This window comes from Euleptes europaea, chromosome 1 (genome assembly GCF_029931775.1).
Source record: "Euleptes europaea isolate rEulEur1 chromosome 1, rEulEur1.hap1, whole genome shotgun sequence".
Taxonomy (NCBI): Eukaryota; Metazoa; Chordata; class Lepidosauria; order Squamata; family Sphaerodactylidae; genus Euleptes; species Euleptes europaea.
Window position 1 is genome coordinate 27781330 of NC_079312.1, and position 22535 is coordinate 27803864.

Below are 22535 nucleotides of genomic sequence, written 5' to 3' on the forward strand. Positions count from 1 at the left end.
AACACAAAACATTGTTGTTTTTTTGTTATGTGACAGTGTTTCAGAAACTTGTTTTCTCAGTTGATTTTTTTGCATATGGTAAGAATTAACAAATTGAGGACCTGAGCCAAATATGGACCCCTAGTTGTGGTGCCCCTTCCGCTTTCCCAGTTCACAAACGTGTAAGAGAATCTGGGGTCTCATTTTATTTATTAATTTATTTAAAACATATCCCACTTTTCCTCCCTGTACTCAAGGCCACTAAGACTAGTATGAAGTTGCAAGGACACAAATGTGGACAGTGCAGTTAGCATGATTAAAAATGCCCAAATCAAAACACACAATTTAAAAAAAATGTCCAGATTGCAGATTAAGAAACAGACACAGAATTAAAAATGCAGTTTACCCTTGATGAAGGAATTCCTTTCTGTGGCGAAATAGAAAACATTCTTGATGACAGTGGGGTGACTTATTAAAACAAATCGAGAACCCATAATGCATTGTGTGTGTGTGTGTGTGTGTGTGTGTGTGTGTGTGTGTGTGTAGGGGGTCATTTCATTTCCCCCATATCCCCTGCCTCCACTATTTCCTGTTTTTCTCCTGCTGGAGCCCCCATTCCCTCTTTCCTTTCCCTGCTTCCTTCTTCCCACTCACCAACCAACCCTCTGCTGTCAAAGGTTGAGGAAGATCTACATACCACTGTTGCCACAGATGCAGACACATGCACTAAGGGAGAAAGGAGGTCCAAGGAGGAAGAAAAGAAGAGTTGGTTTTTATACCCCACTTTTTCTCTACCTTTAGGAGTCTCAAAGCGGCTTCCCTTCCCCTCCCCACAACAGGCACTTGTGAGGTAGGTGGGGCTGAGAGAGTTCGGAGAGAACTGTGACTAGCCCAATGTCACCCAGCAGGCTTCATGTGGAGGAGTGGGGAATCAAACCCAGTTCTCCAGATTAGAGTCTGCTGCTCTTAACCACACCATGCTGGCTCTCTGGGAGGCTCACTCTATTGTGTGGTAAGGGCTTAAGGGTTGGCAGAGGGCCTTCCTGGAGCCCTGGTAGGTACTGGAAAATGCTGATCTAATACCACCCACAACTGTCAATATGTTCCATACTGCTTAATGCCTGTTTTCCACATCTGTCCAGATTAGGCTAGGACAGGTGTCCATACACCCCATCCTAGTTTTATTATTTTAATGGCTTATTTATAGGTGTGTGTGCATGTCTCTGCTTGCTGAGAGAGTAGTGAGAGAACTGTGACTGGCCCCCGGTCACCCAGCAAGCTTCATGTGGAGGAGTGGGGAATCGAATCCGGTTCTCCAGATTAGAGTCCACCGCTCTTAACCACTACACCATGCTGTATTTATAGGTAAGTGTCACGACTGGCCGCCCTCTCCAGAGCTCCTGTTGTGTTGTAACGTAACCGAGTCAGGTCAAATAACTCAAACCACCTTTTAAATGAAAAGGTTTATTAAGAGTTTAAAAGAAAATAATTAAAATGCGAGTACAGTAATCTTAAAGACACACTGGCAAAGAAAATAACAAAGTCTTGCTAGTTATACTTACAACTCTACTACATAGCTGAAGTTCCTTACTCTTAAGCTAAGCTGGTTCAGGCCTTAGTTTCTTGCATTGCAGCATTGCTGTATCTGAGCAGAGTAATGTGCCAAAGCAGTTCAGGTGATAATGATAGATAGTAGTTAGTATAGCATAAGCATGGCTAAACTTATGGCAATCTGAATCCCAGTCAGATGACCCCTGACTTCCAATCAGGAACAGTAATTCTCAGAAACCTCTAGATGGTTCTGGCCGGTTCAAGCTGGATTGGGTTCAGGAGTGAAGAGTGAAGTCATTCCCCCTCCCAATTTCTCACAGATGAAAACCATCTCCCAATTAGGCTGGTATGCTGGTTTGGCCTTGCACAGCCTTATCTGCTTGGCAACATCTTGCAGGTGCACCTTGTTTCTCATGGGCTCTACTTGGCCTCTACAATTATAACAACGGTTTTCTAAGCATTCAAAATGGAAAATAGTGATGCTAAGCAAAAGTTGACACTAAATGGCTTTTCCTGCCTTCACAGTAAGTTAACGGTAGTCCCCTGTGCAAGCACTGGGTCATTCCTGACCCATGGGGTGACGTCACATCCCGACGTTTAATAGGCAGACTATGTTTACGGGGTGGTTTGCCATTGCCTTCCCCAGTCATCTTCCCTTTACCCCCAGCAATCTGGGTACTCATTTTATTGACCTCGGAAGGATAGAAGGCTGAGTCAACCTTGAGCCGGCTACCTGAAACCGACTTCCGTCGGGATCGAACTCATTGTTTTAATTGTAAGCCACCTCAAGCTGGAGTCTGAAGAGGTGGCATAGAAATATGCTTACTAAAAATCATCCAGGGAAGTTGTGGTTAAGCAAGAATTTGGACTTGAGTCTCCCAATGTGAAAGTGGGAGCCCACACCAGCAAAACGAGGGGCAGACCTGGTTAGTATTTGGATGGGAGACCACCAAGGAATACCAGGGCTGCTCTCCAGAGGAAGGCACTGGCAAGCCATCTCTGTTAGTCTCTTACCTTGAAAACCCCATAAAGGGTCGCCATTCGTTGGGTGCAACTTGACAGCACTTTACACACGCACTCACGAGGTTGTGTCTGTAATAACTAAATGTCTGAAACCAGCCCCACTGACCTCATTCTTCCTAATAGACCATTTCCTAATAGGCTGCTGTAGACATTTGGTGGTGGAAAGTGCCGTGGAGTGGCAGCTGACTTGTGGGTAGGGTTGCCAACCTCTAGGTGGTGGCTGGAGATCTCCCGCTATTACAACTGATCTCCAGGCAACAGAGATCAGTCCCCCTGGAGAAAATGGCTGCTTTTGAACAACACTTTGGCAATTGGACTCTCTGGCACTTAAGTCCCTCCCCAAACCCCGCCTTCCTCAGGCTCAGCCCCCAGAATCTCCAGGTATTCCCCAACCTGGAGCTGGCAACCCTACTTATGGGGTCCCCGCAGGGTTTTCAAGGCAAGAGGCGTTCGGAGGTGGTTTGCCATTGCCTGCCTCCTAAACTGCTAGTGTAGACATTTAATGGACTGGTGTCATGTGTATGACCGGCAGATAGGGTAGAGAATCCCATAATAAATATTAACAATAGTACTAGGATTAGAAATTTATGCAAAAGAGATTACCAATTTATTGCAAGACGTAGGGAGATGTAGGGGAAGTCCAATTTTTGATTTATATATATATATATATATTTAACAAAGCTTCCTATCTGTTACTGCTTTTTACTGTTTCTATCTTAAACCCTGTGATTAATAATTTTGGAAAAATAATAAATTTTGGTTTTTTTAAAAAAGAATCATTGAGACTATCTTCCAGCTTTTAAAATTAACATTTGTAATGGGAAGTTTACAGAAATTTACAAAACACCTTAGAAAAAAACACCTTAGAAAACAATCATACAAATTTGTTCAGTGCCAAAAAAGCCCTTGCACTACCTGACCTCCGGTAAGGTCACCAACTCTTACAGCAGAAAAGTGCTACTAGACTCTTGCTTTTTTTCTGCAGCATAAAAGTATATTTCACTTACTGATTACAACAACAGAGCCTACTATTTGGATCAAATGTTAGTTGTAAAAAAAAATTACAATAACCAAGGCGTCTATGGAAATAAAGGGTTGCCATTTCCCGCCTCTAAACCCCCGCGCATGCGCATGCCTCTCATTTGCCCCTAGTCCTGCCTCGCTTCATTTCCCCCCGGCAGACTCTCGTCCCCGACTCTGGACTGCACATGCGCACATCGTTTTCCCTCGCTCCCTCTCCCCCGTGCCGTGTTTTTTTTCCTGACCCGGCACGTCAAGGGTTAGAATAACGTTCCCGTCCTCCCCCTGGCTTCCGCTTTGCGCCTTCCCGGCACGCCCCTCTTCGAACTCTGCCCAGCCAATGGGGCCGCTCGTACTAAGGGTGTCGCCTGCGTCCTAGGCCGGCCTCGGTGGCAGCCGCGCGGTCGGACGGCGGCAGCGGCAGCAGCGGCGCCACCATGAGCGGGATGACGGCCGAGCAGCTCCTGCAGCAGCGGCTCCTCCGCAGCCGCCTGCGGGGCTCGGCGCAGCACCTGGCCGGCGGCCCGCCGCCCCAGCCGCTGCTGCTGCCGCCGCCGCCGCCGCTCTCCCCCCCTTCCCCCCCCGACTCCCCTCCCCCGGGGACGACGCCCGCCGAGATCCCCGCCGGGCCGCGCTGCACCAGCGAGACGTGGTGCTCCTTCTGCCGCATGTACTGCCCGGACCCCGTGTGCCTGCCCTGCGGCCACAACTTCTGCACGGGCTGCATCGGGCAGCGCCTCGGCGAGCCCAAGCTCAACATCTCCTGCCTGGAGTGCGGCGCCACCGCCCGCAAGAGGAACCTGCGGCCTATCAAGCCGCCGCCGCTGCTGGGCAGCCTCGGCGTGGAGCGGGCCAAGCGGCAGAGGCTGGACTCGACGGGAGGAGCGGCGCCGGCGGTCGTGATCCCGCCGCCGCCCGTGGCCGCGGCGGCAGCAAGCGCAGCGCCGCCGGTGGCCGCGGCGGCGGCTGCAGCAGCAGCAGCAGCAGCAGCAGCGCCGCCGCCGCCTCTCCCGCTGCTGTCTCTGGCCCCGACCCCGCCGACGCCTCCGCGGCCGAAGACCCCCACGCCGAAGCCCCCGTCGCCGCCTCCCTCCCCAGCGCCGGGGAAAAGGACAGCGGCGCCGCTGCCGCCCACGCCGCCGGCGGCCGGAGGAGCGGGAGATGCGAACGGGGGGCGGCTGTGCGACAAGCACCGCGAGGTGCTCCAGTTCTTCTGCGAGGAGGACCAGGCCCCGATCTGCGCCCACTGCGACCGGTCCCAGGAGCACCGGGCTCACACCATCTTCCACGTGGAGAGGGCGGCCCGGGACTACAGGGTAAGGAAGTGTGCTGACGGTCCCCCGGGGTAGCCCTGAACAGAATTTGTTTTTTTTTTTTATTCATTTCGTTTCATTAACCTTTATTGGCATACCAAAAGACAGAGATAGAAAAACAACAACAATATACCTCCAAAGGGCAATACATATAAGTTACAATATTTTTTTTATTATTGCTCATTTAGAACTCTTATCCGGTAACTCCTCTTAAGAGTTTGGGCGTTTGCGAGGGGTGCTTCTCCGTTTTATCCTCCCAGCAGCCCTGTGAGGTAGGCTTGGCTGCAAGGAAATGACTGCCCGAGGTCAACGAGCAAGCTTCATGGCTGAATAGGAATTTGAACCTGGAAATTCCAGATTCTGATCTGATGCTCTAATCACTACACCATGCGTAATAGACTTAGAAAGATGCAGGTGCTTAGGATGGCACTATCAGTTGTCTTGCCACCCTTATTTTGAGTAGAAGAAGAAGAATTGGTTTTTATATGCCGACTTTCTCTACCACTTACGGAAGAATCAAACCGGCTTACGATCACCTTCCCTTTCCCTCCCCACAGCAGACACCCTGTGAGGTAGGTGGGGCTGAGAGAGTTGACTAGCCCAGGGTCACCCAGCTGGCTTCATGTGTAGGAGTGGGGAATCAAATCCAGTTCCCCAGATCAGAGTCCACTGCTGGACCTCTTATCTTCTCACAACAGCTTTTCCTCTCTGCCAGCAAACGTCTTACGTGGCTTTCAGCAAGTTTCAACAACCATGTGAGGTAGGATAGGTGGCAAGAAATGAGTGTGAGTTCCCAAGTTCACCGAGTGAGCTTGGTGGCAGCGTGGGGATTGCCACCCAGGTCCTAGTCCATTGTCCACCAGGCTGGCTCTTCCAAACAAAGCTGTGTGTCTGAGGCTAGATCTGTGTTGGGTGTTGTATTATTTGGCTTGTCCACGCAGGAAAATCTAGGAGGTGAAACATTATGATAGCACAAATCCAGTCATATGTGGATCCACTTTGTATCACCTTCCTGGCCAAGAACTAGTGGTGCAGCTGAGAGTCTTGAGTTGAGAATCCAGTTTAACCCCCCTCCCCACTGAGAATCCAGTTTAAAGGCCGGCTATTTAATTTAAGCCACCAATTTAAAGTGGCTTAAATTAAATAATCTCTGGTAATACTGGCTTTTAAAAGATGTTGTCAGCATTACTCAAATAATGTGTAAAGCAGTTTGAGCGCTGAACAGTACTATATAAATGCTAAAAGTATTAGCTATCCCCCCCCCCCACTATTCTCATCCTTTTTTGCATATTAGGGCTTCATATTGACTGTGAGGAAGCCAAAAGATGCAAGAAAATGCCATCTGTTCCCTGGATGTTTCCCGGACATGGTGTCAAAATGACCTTTGAGCCTTTACTCACCTTATGTGAGTGTACTTGTCTGAATGGTAGCAAATGGTAAAAAAATCGTGTGTTCCTTGAATTTACATTTGCATCAGATGACAAATGTAGGAAGCACTTCATTGTCAGTGCATCTACCATGTTGATTATGGATTGATCTGCTTCTTGCAAACAAATTTCAGGAGTGAAGGTTTTCAGCAAGAAAAGGGAATTGCTATGGTATGAAGAACCGAGGTTCTCCCACATTTTGTGCCATAAATGTACAACTATTGCTAACTGGATAGGTGAAGTGATTGTTTTTTGGGGGAAAATCAAGCAGTAATAATTGATTTCAGTTGGTTTATCTTTCAAATGAATGTGTTTAAGGTTAGGGTAGCAGTCTGACAATTTAATCCTAAATGGAGATGTAAATTTTCTGGAAATGCTGACACAACCACAGAGACAAAAAACACTTTTCTGTTTTGGGGAAAATATGGAAATTTGGGGGGAAATGAAATATATGCAATACTAACCTCCCTATAAACCTAAACTTACAATTCTGATTTAATAATATTAAATGCATCTTTTGTAACAGTACAATTTTATATGCAAACTATTTGGCATATTTATAGAATTTAACATATGAGTTGCAAATATGCTCAGTTCTTTAGAGAGCTGCAAAATAGTGTGTCCTAAGCTACTTTAGCACTTGCATCTTAATTTTTTGCTGTGGGGGTGGGTGGGGGGAAATTGAGGGTTGAAAACAAACTCTGTAGTGAAAAAATGTATTATTTGGATAGAAACACTCTCATACAATCACAAATACACTAGACTACCAGCATATTTGGATATCAAGTTAATCTTTAGAACATTGAAAATATTGAATTGTTTAATAATGTGTTATCATTAAACATGTCATATTGTTGCCAACATTGTTTACGCTTAAACAAAAAACACAGTTTATACTACACATTTTGAATAAAGTTTTCCCTTAACGTTCACTGATTTCGAAAGAGAAAATAGGAGGGGTTTTTTATTGCTCCCAAATTTTCTAGATTTTCCATTGGGAAAAATGGATGAAGCCCTCAGACCTTTATGCTATGCATTTTGAGTGAGAAAAACATTTCCTTAAGAAGCAAAAGAGAAAATCATTCACAGGAGCAACCCCCCCCCAACCGTGTTCACTCAAATGTCCCAATTTTTCTGTTGGAGGAAAAAAGTCTCTCTCTCTCTGTTTTATCAATGTACTTAGAAGGGTCAGTGCTTAGAAGGGTCAGTGTTCCCCGAAGCCAGCTCGGTAACCTTGGGCTGGTCCTACTCTCTCAGCCTCACCTACCTCACAGGGTGTCTGTTGAGGGGAAGGGAAGGTAATTGTAAGCCGGTTTGAGTCTCCCTTACTTGGTAGAGAAAGTCGGCATATAAAAACCAACTCTTCTTCTTAGAGTGTAAATCTGTTTAAGATTTCACTGTCAGTTGCTGGATAGGTCTGGCATTGCCTTTCAAATGTGGTTCTTCCAAACTGTTGGAAAATGCTGTAGGGGTCCAGCTTTTAGAGCTGGATTGCAAACACCAGGCATCTAGCAACTTGTAAAGGAATCTTAAACTGAAGGCTGTACATTAGCCAGCAGAGGGCCAGAGGTGGTTGTAAAGGATTTATCTTCAACCAGTTCCTTGTGTGTTTAGCAAGCTATCGTGTTACCTAGTCTACCACTCTTATTTTTTTCTGTATCCAGCTGTGGCTTCAACTGCTTATCAAAAACTGAAGGCTTCTAGGAAGCGCTCCCATTCACAGTGCAGATGTTCTGTACACAACCCTCAAAGCCTAGATAAACAAGCCATAAAACTAGTAAGAGTTGGACTTTTAAAAAGCCCTTTTCCTAGCCCAGTCTTACACTTTTTAACCTTTATTTCTAAAGGTCCCGTAAGCTCTTCTTTCTCTTTCCACGTACATGGGCAGCCATGAAGGAGCTAGAAAAGATTTTTAAGTGTGAGGATGTGTCACTGGCCACCAAGATTAGATTAATTCATGCCATCGTATTCCCTATTACTATGTATGGGTGTGAAAGTTGGACACTGAAGAAAGCTGATAGGAAGAAGATAGATTCCTTTGAAATGTGGTGTTGGAGGAGAGTGTTACAGGTACCGTGGACGGCCAAAAAAACAAATCAATTTGGTTATAGATCAAATCAAGCCTGAACTGATCCTAGAAGCTAAGATGACTAAACTGAGGCTATCGTATTTTGGTCACATCATGAGATGACAAGAGTCACTGGAAAAAACAGTCATGCTAGGAAAGGTTGAGGGCAGCAAAGAAAAGAGAAAGACCCAACAAGAGATGGATGGACTCAATAAAGGAAGCCACAGCCCTCAGTTTGCAAGATCTGAGCAAGGCTGTCAAAAATAGGACATTTTGGAGGACTTTCATTCACAGGGTCGCCATAAGTCAGGGGCGACTTGACGGCACTTAACACACACATGACAAGCCATTGGTTGAACTTGAAGCTCTCTCACTCTGCTGCCAATATCCGAAAGCCAAGAATTGCTATTGCATAGGGGTCTCCCTGACATTCATATGACCTCAGTGGTTTTTGTATCGCTGATAATAAGGCATAGAACGGTAAAGTTTGGTAATGGATGAACATGGGAATCCCAAGTTCTTTTCTTCTTCCTTTAATGAGGCAATTTCTAATTCATATGGCCGGCGGTGTGGTCATTAAGGCCTTCCTTCCTAGGGATGACCACCTGAAAACAAATTGCAGCTTTGAAATTGCCTAATTTGCCTGATATTAGCACATGCCCAATCACTCTGTTTGGAGCCATCCTTCAGCTTAAGTGGCCCTTCCTCTGTCGGAAGAGCCATTTGTGTTAGAAGAAGGGTTTAAATGTTGCTGAGTAGAGTGCTAGCCTATTGGTATCTGTTCATTAAGTCGCACTGTTGCATAAAACTAACTAGGATTTTTAGAAATGGAAAATTTTCTACCTGTCATTCCTTGCATATGTCTGAGGAGGTAAATATAAAAATGTGCTCATGTGAAAGTCCTAGGCTTCATGTAGTGGTTAAGAGCTGTGGTTTGGAGCGGTGGACTCAGATCTGGAGAACTGGCTTCAATTCCCTACTCCTCCACATGAGCAGCGGAGGCTAATCTGGTGAACTGGATTTGTTTCCCCACTCCTCCACACAAAGCCTGCTGGGTGACCTTGGGCTAGTCACACACTCTCAGCCTCACCTACCTCACAGGGTGTCTGTTGTGGGGAGGGGAATGGAAGGTGATTGTCAGCCGGTTTGATTCTTCCTTAAGTGGTAGAGAAAGTCGGCATATAAAAACCAACTCTTCTTCTTACGTTTAACACTTCAAAGTGTGCTGTCCTCTGTTGTGGAGCATGTTCCTTCAATACTTGGCACTTCCCACTAAGACCAGCGTCTTAGATGAGCAGAGATTTCCCAGTGCCAGAAGGAAGTGCTCTGCTATGGGGAGACAGTGCTGCGTAAGCAGAAGAAAGGCCTAGCATAAGGCCTCGGTCATTTCCCCCCCTCTAGGACCTCCCCCCAAAACTCAGGAGCCTTACTTCCCTGAACTATATTGGCACATCTGCACCTTGAATTCCAAAACTATAATGCTTTTCTTGTTTTTAAACCCATTCTCCTTCTTCCATCCACCTGAAGCCATTTTTATCTGCTCAGGAGCAGGTTCAGACGCAACTAGAGAATCTGAAGCAGGAGAAGAACTCTCTGTGGAACCATAAGCTGAGTGAAGAGAAGAAAATCCAGGAGTACATGGTAGGTGCTGCCGCCGTTCATTCATCAGGAACTGGGACGTGAGGATTTCCCCCAGTATTAGAGAGGACTGTCCTCCTTCTCCTCAACAAAGGCCCTCAGACTTGCCACCTCCTCTTACCCAATGAGAAGAGAGTTGAGCTTTAAGCAGTCACTGTAAGTTTGGGCTGTTAAGGTGGTCAGGCACGGGAAAAAAAATCACGTTCTTATTATTAATAGCTTGCTGTAAGCCTTTATTTTGGGAGTTGTCAGCATTTGAGCTCTGATGTGAAATAATGCTACTTGGATCCATATATTGTGTGTGAAGGGGATGCTCTACACACACATGAACACACACATGAAGCTGCCTTACACCGAATCAGACCCTTGGTCCATCAAAGTCAGCATTGCCTACTCAGACCGGCAGCGGCTTTCTAGGGTCTCAGGCAGGGGTGTTCCACATCACCTACCTGCCTAGTCCCTTTAACTGGAGATGCTGGGGATTGAACCTGGGACCTTCTGCATGCCAAGCAGATGCTCTACCACTGAGCCACGGCCCCTCTCCACTGCCCCTCTAGGCTGATCCTGCATTAAGCAGGGGGTTAGACTAGATGGCTTGTATGGCCCCTTCCAGCTTTATGATTCTATGAGACGCATATTTGCATATGCTGCTTTTTCTTCTTAACAGCATGTTGTGTGCCCAGCTAGTTAACAGTCTAAATCAGCTTTTCTCAACCAGAGTTCTGCGAGAAATAGTGATGAATAGGCTAATCGTATGTAAATCATATGTAGGGGTTCCCTGAGATGGGAATATTATTTCAAGGGTTCCGCAAGGGTAAAACGGTTGAGAAACGCTGGTCTAAGTGAATATTCTGGTTCCATCCTGCTCTCTCCATAGCTGGGGCTTCCGCATAGGTCGAGTGGAATGCTGGTCCCAGAGAGCAGCACTCTGGGAGGCGCTCAAGTTTTCTGTCTGCTTTTCTTCCAGGCAGGCTGGCTGCTTTGTTAGGCCCAGAGGATGAAGAAGCTGGGTTGCAGATTCTAGTCATCCTCAGGACTGTGCTCTTCAGTGCCTCCATAGATGTGGCTGGGATGAAGAGGGGATAAAGGGGAGGGAGGAAGGCAATGCCGACTCATCTTCTGTTTGCGTCTAGATAGGTCCCTTCTCCAGCTCGTCTTGATTCTGCTCTCCTCTTCAAGGTCTCCTCTGCTTGTATGCGTTCTGTCTCCGTGCTGTCACTTGTGGGGTCTCAGTGCCCTTGGGGTTGCGACAGCGTCCTTTGCCATGTGCCTGAAAGGGCTGCCTGACTCCCTCTTTGCCTCTCGCCTGCATTTGTTACACAGGAAAAGGCCCAAGCCGAGAGGCAGGAGATCATATCTGAATTTGAGTGCCTGCACCAGTTTCTGAAAGATCAGGAACAACGGCTTCTAACCCGGCTGGAAGAATTGGAGACAGAGATAGAGAAGCGGAAAGAAGAAAGCGTTGCGAGGTTCTCTGAAGAGCTTTCCCGTCTCGGTGATCTGCTCGCTGAGATGGAGGTGAAAAGTAAGCAGCCCGCAAGTGAATTTCTGCAGGTGAGACCTTGCTTATAAGAGCCTTTCTTGTTTTCCTGGGCTTGAGCCCGGCAGTGGGTTTTATGGAGCTCCCGGCCATGGAGCTCCGGAGAGCCCCCAGGTGTTTGACTGTTGGGGCGGACATTCCTTTGCCAGCATGCTTGATCGGTCAAGGCCAAGCTGAGACGTTTTCCCTGCCGGAGCTGGCAAAACGATCGTTCTGCGTACAGGCTATTGGCAGGGAGTGGCTGTCCCGGGGGCACCCGTGCACGGGCTGTAGGTTGGCATCAGTGTTCCCCCCTCCCCAGTCAGTTACCCGTTACGCCCAGATGCTGACTTCGGCCCTGCAGGCTGTGAGGCATCCTGAGCCTGCCCAGCTGAGCGGGGGCTCCGTCGCCCAGAGTACTCTCTGCCCATGTGACGAAACAGTTGCCTTCCAAAAGACGAAGCCCCTCTTCGGCCGAGCCTGCCCCTCTGTGGATCGCCCTTGGAACCTAGCAAGGGACGGCTGGAAGCCTGTAGCTCCTCCCATTGCGGAATGCTATGACATCATAGCACTCTGCTGTTGGCAGATGTACTTCCAGGTCCTTCAGCCTGACCTGAAGGCTGTTGAGAAGCTGGCCTGGATGATCCCATGCCTTCAGGTTCATGCCGGGACACATCGGGTATGGCTGCCGGGCAGACCTCTAGTACGTACAGTCATTGTTAATCCGGGGTTTTATTTTTTGCTCTTAAGGGTGTTTTGGGTACTCAGGGTGCTGCTCTGGTAACGGGGCTGGATGTGGTGTCTCATCCTGCTTAAAGATCAGTATTAGGAACGGAACTCGATAAGTGCATGCTTTGAAGGAAAAGCCAAGTAGCTTTTTTTTTGTGGCGAACAAGTGGGGCGGGGTGGAGTTTTTGGGGGAAACGAGGAAAAGGTGGGGCTGTGGGGTTTGTAAGCCTGCGTTTTCTGGGATCTCCTTAGGGTCCTCCCGTGGTCCACTCCGCGGCGAACGTCATTTCTAACCGTTCCAAGGATGTGGAGGCTGGTTTGTTTTGTTTGTTTTTTTAAAAAAACCGAGCAGCATCTCCTGCACACTTGACCTCTTGGCACAGAACGTTTTTGTTTTTTTTAATTATTTTGCAACCAGCTCTCTGATCACAAGCAACAAGGACGAGAATTTTAGGTAACCTGTGACGTGCAGAGAGCCTCTTGGAGGCCCTACGGGTGATGGTGAAGAGATGCAGTGTGTTACCTGGACATGGGGAGTGGGGCGGCCTCCTCCCGGGCCCCGGGCTCTTGGAAGCAGGCCGCGTTTGCCTCTGGGCCGAAGCAAGGGGCGCCCGCTTCCCGGCCGTGAAGCGGCGTGCCCACCGGACGGCTCACTTAGCAGCCATGGGCGGGGTGGCCGGTCGGGCGTGGGAGCCGGGGGCTCCAGATGAGAGTGTGGCCAGTGGGCAGGCCCCGGAGGGGGGACGGGAGGCTAAGAGCCAGCCTGTTCACTGGCAGGAATGGTGGGAGGGCCTGCCTGGAGAGGAGAAGGCTGCTAAAAAAAAGAGCTAGGGGCAGCCCTTCTCCTCAGAGAAACAGTTGCACCGCCAGGGAGACCACCGTGGCCAGAAGGCTCCCGTGTGTAACCAGAGCACCCCCCCACCTCTTGTCTTGGAGCGAACACCCAGATGTTCCACCTCTAGGATGGCAGGTAAGAGCCTGAGGGTGACTGGGGGGTGCAGGTGACTCCTCCCCTGCCTGTTAAGCACCAGAGGCGAAAACGAAGCTTCCGCCCTTCACACCTTGTTGATAGCGCTCTCGGAGTTCCTCTGCAGCCTGACCTTGGGGGCGTGGAGGCATGCTCCCCTTTAGCCTGTGAAACGCGCCTCTTGCAAAGCATTGTGGGACTCAGCTGCTTTTCCTCTCTCTTTTTCCTCTTTTAGGACATCAAAAAACTCATGAGCAGGTATGTGGTTCTTTGCATTCTCTCCTCCCCCCCCCAACAGCATTTTATTTCCCTCCTCAGGCTGCTCATGGTTTTGCAGGCCAAGAGGAGTGTGGGCCTTGTCCCACTCGTTACCAAAGCTACCACAGTCGAGTGTGTGGAGAACTGATTTCTCCACACAAGCGTACTGTCAGATTGGCCCTTCTGGAGGTTTGGCTTCCACTTTTCCTAAAAGGGCTGCCAGTCCCTCTAGGAGGAACGGATGCAGCCCGCGTGGCCTTCTGCGTTATTTCCAGAAAGCCAGAAAAACAGTATACAACGCAGAGCGGAAACTGAAAAGTTTTCCCTCCGCGTATCATTCTCAGATGGCTTGTTGAGTAAAACTGCCTCTGCTGCAGCCCAGGGCCAGCCTGAAAGTGTGATGATGCCTGAGGTAGAAAATCCAAAATGATGTGTGTGTGTGTGTGTGTGTCCATCCCCACATACATGGCTCACAGTCCACCACTGCCTATCACATGGAAATGCGTGCCAGCTGTGCCACGGTGTGTCTGTTTCTATTGAGCTTGTACAGGAGACCTTCCCAGCAGATCGTGAGCCATAAGCGAGATGCATCTGTCTGGCTTTCTTGACTGTCATTAGTGGCAGCTGCATTGGCATCTTACACTGGGCCTTAGGATTTCTAGAATGCTAATAGATGGTTAAATGGAACTTGCAAGGCTTTAAGAGGGGAGTGGACGTGTTCATTGAGGAGAGGGGTATTCATGGCTACTAGTCAAAATGGCTACTAGTCACGATGCATACCTCTCTCCAGGATCAGAGGAGCATGCCTGTTATATTAGGTGCTGTGGAACACAGGCAGGATAATGCTGCTGCAGTCATCTTGTTTGTGGGCTTCCTAGAGGCACCTGGTTGGCCACTGTGTGAACAGACTGCTGGACCTGATGGGCCTTGGTCTGATCCAGCATGGCTTTTTCTTACGTTATGTTCTTAGGTGTTTCCTTGGGTCACTTTGTTCCCTGGAGCCAGCACAGTACCAGTCCAGGCTGGTGAATGTTAACTCAGCTTCTCTCAGTCAGTCCTGTGAAGGCTGGCAAAGAATGCAGGTGATGGCTTAATGTATTTTTTTTCAGAAGGGGTGCATGTTTTTTCTCTTTGGCAGGTGTGCGGCAGGGCCGTTTCAGCTTCCTGAAGAAGACTCTCCCAACCTGGAAGAGAGACTGGGTGACTTCTCTCGGAAAAGCACAGCTCTGAAAAAGACTTTGGATAGATTTCAAGGTACCAAACAGGGAAAAACTGGTTAGCTCCTTTGTGAAAATAAGGCCTACCCAAGGAAAACTGGGCAAATATTTAGTGACTGAAATTGAGAGTTTCGAAAAGAGCGAAGCCATGTGTACTGAAACCTAAACCCCCCCCCCCAAAGAAGTCCTTGTGCGTTACTTCCAAAATGTATATGGGGCTGGCTGTGTTGAAATGTGTAGGAAAGGGAATTCTTGAAGCACGTTACAAGATTAAAGCCATGTACTGTGACAACATGGTCTTGGGCAAATGATGCCTGCAGCTTTTGCAAGCTAAAACAGGGTGACAACTGATGAGGTGATTAGAATTACTTATGCTCCAAGAGTTCTGAGCACTCTTGTTTTCGGAGTAAGGGGTATACTGTGTTATCTTGGGACAGACACTAAGGGTCACCTGTGTCCTTTCTGTCTGAACTGGTGGTATGGGCAGAAGGCAAGCGTGCTTCTGACTCAGAGTAGCACTGAAGAGGCTTCCTGAATGGAGAGCCAGCATGGTGTAGAGGCTAAGAGTGCTGGTTTGGAGTTGTGGACTCTGATCTGGAGAACCGGGTTTGATTCCCCACTCCTCCACATGAGCAGCAGACTCTAATCTGGTGAACTGGGTTGGTTTCCCCACTGCTATACATGAAACCAGCTGGGTGACCTTGGGCTAGCTACAGTTCTCTTCGAGCTCTCTTAGCCCCACCTGCCTCACAGGGTGTCTGTTGAGGGGAGGGGAAGGGAAGGTGATTGTAAGCTGGTTTGATTCTTCCTTAACTGGTAGAGAAAGTCGGCATATAAAAAACCAACTCTTCTTCATTTAGTGCAAGAACCCTCCGGTATTTTGACCTATTTCCTGAAACTCCAAGGTCCGTGTTGTCACTGTACACCCAATACTCATTTTGGCGACTTAATCGATACCTAAGTAGGGACCAGAAATCCCTTTCGTTAAGTTCTGCTGAGCATGTTGTGGTAATGCCGTTATGTGGGTGGGTGGGAGAGCTGTGACCATACCATTGAAGATTGATCACGACGGGCAGCCGTGTTTGCCTGTAGCAGTAGAAAAGAGCAAGAGTCCAGTAGCACCTAAAAGACTAACAACATTTCTGGCAGGGTGTAAGTTTTCGTGAGTCACAGCTCCCTTCTCCAGATGCAGCTAGAATGTGACTATGTCTGCCTATAGCTGTATCTGAAGAACTGAGCTGTGAATTACAAAAACCCATACCCTGCCAGAAATGTTGTTAGTCTTTAACATTCCATTGAAGGTGTTTCTTTGGTTCCTACACCACAGAGTATTGTGGCCAATGTCACCAGTGGGTTTGAAGAGAACACAAGAGGGGGGGAGTGAGATAAGGCCACAGGAATAGCACTACGGGTTGGAACTATTGGGAAATGTTGAGAGAGCATGGGATTGGGGGTCACCTACGGGGGACATTCTGCAGAAGATGTGGAATCTTGGATTCATTCTCTGAAGCCCAACTATTTATCCATATATCAGCTACTATCTCTTTAATGAAAGAGAAATAAAAGGCTTGAGTTTCAATGAGAAAATCCCAGATTAAAATTATTGGTCAGCCATGAAACACTCAGTTATCTTCAGCAAGTTACTTTTAACTCTCAGGAATTTGGGGAGAATAAAATGATGATTGTTTGCAAATCAGACATTCTTTGTTAACCGGACTCTTATTTTGTCCCAGTGGACCGTGCTGTAAACAAAAAACAACCACTCAACAGGCTTAACATGAGCCAAATGGGTTTATATTGAAGCCCAGAAATCCCACATACTTTAAAATAAACTAGAACGCACAATTCAGTGAAGAAAAGTTTTAAAAGTAAGGTTAAAAAAAGAAACGCAGCCACCAGGTGGAGCACTGGATAGAAAAATGTGGCTACAAGGAGGAGTGTGGAATACATGAGCATGGAAACAATAACTTTGCATGCCATCATTCGCTGACTGCAGAGTTCTAGCCGTTCTTCAGGAGAAGTGGATTAGGAGGGGAGGGTGAGCTAAATGCAACTAGAAACATTTTCTTAGAGAAGCCAGGAATGAAATGGTTAGTCGTCATAAGCCGTCCTCCCGCACGTCCTGGTTAAAGGTAAATTCTCTTATGTTCATTCCAAGGATGAAGCAACTTGGTGGCTCTAGGACTGGATGGCATAAAAGGAGATCCCGCTTATGCTTTCTGCCAGTTCACGAGGCCTTCGCTCCTTGTTCTGGACTTTTTCCTTCCTCCGGGGTTAGCGGGACCACTTTCACATTCACTTTTCTGTTTCTCTAGATCATGTGATTGCTGCTGTGGAGAAAGCGGAGATTGCAAAAACTGTGAATGACAAAGGTGGGTTTTTGTGCTGTTGTTTCTCTTGACTGTGCAAGTGTTGCTGAGCTTAGGGTTGCCAACCTCCAGGTAGTAGCTGGAGCTCTCCCGCTATTATAGCTGATCTCCAGCCGATAGAGACCAAGTTCACCTGGAGAAAATGGTTGTTTTGGCAATTGGACTCTATGGCATTGAAGTCTCCGCCCTCAAGTTCTGCCCCAAAAACCTGCTGGTGGCGAAGGGGGACCTGGAAACCCTAGCTGAGTTTGTGGTTTAAGTGAGATTTTTATACACACGTATAATGTGTTGCTAGAAGCTGAGGCTTGGATCCTAAGGCGCTGTAATAGTGGTGGGGCAGTCTCTCCTCCAGTGGGATGGTTCTTCCATCTGCAGAGGAGGGGAGTGAGCTTTTTCTTGATTTCTCACCTCCTGGTGCAGATTCACAGTTAGCTCCCCGCATTGTTCCTTTGGGTCTAGTGACTTGGAGGAGCACACTTGGGGGCATAGAAGGCTCCAGAGAGGGAGGAGGTGGCTGGGAGGTTACCTTCCTCCAGCACTGCTTAGGATTCAAACAGATTTTAGGAAGGCTGGGTTGATCTCAAATAGTGTATTTGTAGGGAGCCAGTGTGGTTAAGAGCAGAGGTTTGGAATGGTGGACTTCAATCTGGAGAACTGGGTTTGATTCCCCACTCCTCCACCTGAGTGGCGGGCGCTAATCTGGATTTGTTTCCCCACTCCTCCACATGAAGCCAGCTGGGTGACCTTGGGCTAGTCACAGCTCTCTTCGAATTCTCTCAGCCCCACCTACCTCACAGGGTGTCTGTTGTGGGGAAGGGAAGGAGATTGTAAGCGGTTTGATTCTTCCTTGATTCTTCTTCCTCTTCCTCATCGTTAACCTAGTGAGGATGCAGCTGGGCCAAAAAAAATGTGAATTCTTCACAAATAGTGTTTGCAATTTCCATTTCCCCCCCTCAACCACGAGGGCTTGAAACTGTTTCCAGTAATCTCTCTCAAAGCTAAAACTCTTCAGAATCTAGATTGTACATATATTGTAGACCTGGAATATGGTGAGCAGATGTATGACTGAGCAATCCCCCCCCCACTAGTTAACTGACTTCTCTTTTTACCTGCAGATGTGACTCTTAATCCAGATGTTCCAAGTGCTCTTCTGTTTTCGGACCAAAGAAGCATGGGATACGAAGGGCCTCAGCACAAGCTGCCTGCCTTAGAATACATCCCCGACACCCCCAAGAGTTTGGATTCCAGGGCTTTGGTTCTGGGCTGTGATGGTTTTACCTCTGGGCGATATTTTTGGGAGTTGGAAGTGGGCGATGGGGATTTCTGGGCTGTCGGGGTCACCCGAGATCCTTCGGGCAAGAAGGGGATGATGAACTTCAGCCCAGAGGAAGGGATTTGGGCTGTGGGGTTGTGGAAGGGCCAGCACTGGGCGCTCACGTCGCCCGTGACTGCCCTGTCTCTGAGCAGCCACCCCAAGAGGATCAGAGTGTCCCTGGACTATGTGGGCGAGTGTGTGACCTTCACTGATGGTGACACGGAGGACCTCATCTTCACATTCCCACCAGCCTCTTTTAACGGGACACGTTCCCATCCTTTATTGTGGGTGGTGGGGTTCCCAGCCCAGACCGTGTTTCTGAGGCACATGGGGGTGAAATACCCAACTGGAGTCCATGAAATGGACATCTTGAGTCCATAACACTTCAAAAAAAAAACCTTTCCATGGGTCCAGTGTAGGAAACTAATCTCCGTCCTGCCAAAGTACAGAAGGGAGCAGTTTGGGAGTCAGATGTTGGAAAGTCTTTCTTTTTTTAACTTTTGCCCGATCTATTGGAGAACGTAACGAAGGAGGCAGTGCTGCCGTCCTTGCACCCCAAGGCCTTACCAGGTTGCCGTCACACAACGACACAAGAACTGGGAAGATTAGATTTTAGGCCTTTCTGTGTAATAAACACTGTTTAAACATCCATCTTCATTACAAGAGATCGGCATCCCTTCCTAGTAGTAGGCTAAAAAAAAATAATTCTTTTTGTTCAGTTTGGAAAAAAGTTTTAGCTATTAAAAATTGAAATTTTAACCTGCATCTTTGATCAGTTTCTTTTTTAATGACTTGCATGTATTTTAGCTTTAATGTCATGTGGTGTATGGGCTGCTGAGAGGAAGGGCCCCCAAATTGGCACTTCACGAAGAAAGCACTCAGAGTCCACTTGGCAGCACCCCTAGCACAGAGGGGGATCATCCGGAATTGAGCAGTTCCCCAGATACTCTGAATCGGGCTGTTCTTGTCTAACTCCCTCACCCCCAAAATGCTAGGACTCAGCTTCATCTCCTCAGCTGCCTTGGTCCCTTCTGAAGTCTTGAAGTTCACTCTTCCTTTGCATTGGTACTGCAGATGGAAGGCGCAAATAGCTATGCCATAGTCTTAAAAGTGGCTATTCAAAAAAACCCTGATGATTCCTTGAAGGCAAAAAAAAAAAAAAATCCCAAAGGAGGAGAAACTCATAACGTCGACAAGCCTGTGTGAAAAACCCTCTAAGAAATAGTTGAGATGGCTACTTGCTGCAGAAAATGTGTATGGCACGACTAAGTGGTCTGGTTGTGAAGTCTGCCTGCACCCTGTACTGAGTACCATCCCTCTGAGAATGTGTTGTGGTTCTTAGCTGGATGTAGCATGTTTTTTTAGTGTGACTGCGAGTGAGTGTCCCAAGAGTGCCATGCTTTTCTTTATTTTGTATATTACTTACAAAAGAAATCCTGCCTTTAATAAAGTTGCCTTTCCGCTAACAGGAAAGTGTGTGTAAAATAATCCAAAATGATTGAATGTGTATGTGATGAATATTAGTAAACTAGCGACTTTTGTTAAATTAACCGAGGGCTGTTTGCAGGAAGGAGACGTGCCGTAGGGGTGCTGCCCGTTCCCTGTTGAGGGCGTGCTCGTCACTCGGTTCAGCTGCCCTTATTCCGCGAGTCCTTTTCCTCGGATCCATGGGAGCATTTCCATGGATAGAAGGAAGTCCACTCGTAGAATGTGTCTTTGTTGCCTTTGCCCTTCTGCTGCAGCCCAAAACAATCCCTTACTGGGCCTCCTGTCTCCCCCTAGGAGCAGCATTTCAGGAGGAATTTTGGGCTAAAGGGGAAGGTGGGTCACACTCCAGTGGATCAAAGGCCAGCTGTCCTGGGCCACCAGGTGAGAGTGAAGGGGCACCTGCATTTGAATGGAAGCAATTGTTTTGTGGAAGAGAGACCTGCTCCCTCAGCGCTGAACTAAGCGAATGGGTGACTAAACATCGCTAGTGATCTTAAAGTGTTGGTACTGCTTGTAGAGGAATGCCGTCCAGCCTCCACTGGGCGGTCCTCTATTAAGGGTGGTCCAAAGTTACTTCTAAACAAAACACTGAGCCAAGGAGCCTTCCTGCGCTCAGTGGGTTAGCTGCCACCAGCCCTTATGCAATCGTTTAGCCCCAGGCAGAGGATAAGGGCAGCCTCTGCCTGCTGATACCGAATCAATGCGCAACGCTCTTCCTGCAGAGTAGGAGGCCCGACAGGAGAGAATTACACTAGCAAAAGGTTTACGTTTTGATAGGTGGTCAAACAAACAAATAAGGATTTAGAGCTTGAAACCCATAACGCCAAAAGACACAACCAAAATATAAGTTAAATATTTATTCCAAGGATTTGTACTCATTACAGAAACAAAAGGTTCATGAAGCAGTTGAGCATAAAACAACAAAAGGCTTAACACAGCTAACTACACATTAAGGTTCTTAGGTTCAAACGTTTGGCAAAAAGCTTCAGGCAAGTTTCAAATAAGTTTACCAGTTCCACAAAGTTCATAGCATCTCGGTTCAGCATGCAAAGTTGCTCCAAAAGTCAGTCTGACAGAGTTTTCCCCTGAAAGGGCAAATCAAAATGGGTTTTGATGAAGCGGGGCATGGAACCAGCCAACCCCCAAGCGTTCATGATTTTGGCTAAAACTGGCCTACTTTTATCGTGGAAATCCCAATAGCGTGAGCTCACATAAGCCAATGAGATTGCGAAGAAATCCATAAACCAGTAATTAATTGACTTGTCAAACATTGCCCCTCTATTGCATCAGAGTATGTCAAAGGTGCCTTGAGCCTGCAGAACTCAATTCACCTGGACATCCTCGATGAGAGATAAGGCCTTGTCCAACAGCTTTGTTACCTTAGTGACTAACCACCTTCAATTTAGGGAGGAAAGAGAAGGCTGTAAACTATCTGCAGCTGTGTGTTATCTCCCCCATCCCCCACAGGCGTGAATCCTTCAGAAGTGAAACTGTTGTCACGGTTGGAAATTGGCAGGCCTGTTCGCACTCCAACCTTTCAGAATTTAGTATTAGACTATAGCAGGCCAAAAGCCTGAACCAAAGAAATTATAAAAGCAAGGAATTGTGGGAGCCCACTTCCTTGATACTGCTTAACCATGCAGGGAAACTGTTTACTGCACCTGTGGGGGGGTGGGAGAGCCCTTAGTAAAGGTGGCTAGTCACGTCATGAGACGACAAGAGTCACTGGAAAAGACCGTCATGATAGGAAAAGTTGAGGGCAGCAGGAAAAGAGGAAGACCCAACAAGAGATGGATGGACTCAATAAAGGAAGCCACAGCCTTCAATTTGCAAGATCTGAGCAAGGCTGTCAAAGACAGGACATTTTGGAGGACTTTCATTCATAGGGTCGCCATGAGTTGGAAGCGACTTGACGGCACTTAACACACACAGTCACGATGAATGGCCAGTTTCCCACATTACAGAGTGACTGACTGCTGCTTCCAACACAGACAAGTAACTGATTCAGCACCTCAGCAACTTCCAACATATTTCTCACAAGCATAGCTGAGAGGACTCTAGCAAGAAGAAACAGATGTCCAGAGTTATCAGACACCCACTTCCTGAAAACTTAGTTGTAAGCTGCCGTGTGCAGGTCTCTGGAGAGGCGGCACATGTAATTTCTAAGTAAATTATTGAAGACTTACAGGTTTAGGACACGTATGCAGCTGCCTTATATTGAATCAGACCATTGGTCCATCACAGCCGGTATTCTGGGCCAGCAGTTGCTTTCAGTGGGTCTCAGGCAGAGGTCTTTCACATCACCTTCTGTCAGATTCTTTTAACTGGAAATTGAACCTGGGACCTTCTGCCTGCCAAGCAGATGCTCTGCCACTGAGCCACAGCCCCTCCCAGTACGAACTGTACAGATCTGCCCTGCAGACAGGCAGAGCTGCAGCCAGCCCACCAAAGTCAGTATGGGCCTCTTCCTTCTGCCATGGATGTTTTCGGGGAGGCTTTACACTGTGCTCAAGATCCGCCTGGCTTGTATGGTTCCGCTGTGGGAGGAACAGGAGACAGACTTCTGTCCACAATTTGGAGGGGAAAATCCCTGAAGAGAAAATAGTCCAAATGAAAAATGGGAGTTTCAGAAATGGCCAAACAGATGAAGTTTC

At 47.7% G+C, this 22535-nt stretch overlaps 1 protein-coding gene across 1 annotated transcript; it reads left to right on the plus strand.

Annotated features, from left to right (window-relative positions):
* Window positions 1-3953: 3953 nt before the first annotated feature.
* LOC130493578 (zinc finger protein RFP-like) lies at window positions 3954-18890 on the plus strand. Its single transcript, XM_056867373.1, has 7 exons — window positions 3954-4889; window positions 9909-10022; window positions 11343-11573; window positions 13470-13492; window positions 14631-14746; window positions 17025-17081; window positions 18194-18890. Exons 1-7 carry the CDS (start codon window positions 4011-4013, stop codon window positions 18772-18774), a joined length of 2001 nt encoding a protein of 666 aa, XP_056723351.1. The 5' UTR covers window positions 3954-4010; the 3' UTR covers window positions 18775-18890.
* Window positions 18891-22535: the final 3645 nt, after the last annotated feature.

Excerpts from the sequence above, each read along its gene's own strand:
- LOC130493578 (XM_056867373.1), top strand. The coding sequence starts at position 4,011 with ATGAGCGGGATGACGGCCGAGCAGCTCCTGCAGCAGCGGCTCCTCCGC. Across the intron at positions 4,890-9,908 it reads GGGCGGCCCGGGACTACAGG|CCATTTTTATCTGCTCAGGA; the intron begins GTAAGGAAGTGT and ends ATCCACCTGAAG. Across the intron at positions 17,082-18,193 it reads AAAAACTGTGAATGACAAAG|ATGTGACTCTTAATCCAGAT; the intron begins GTGGGTTTTTGT and ends TTTTACCTGCAG.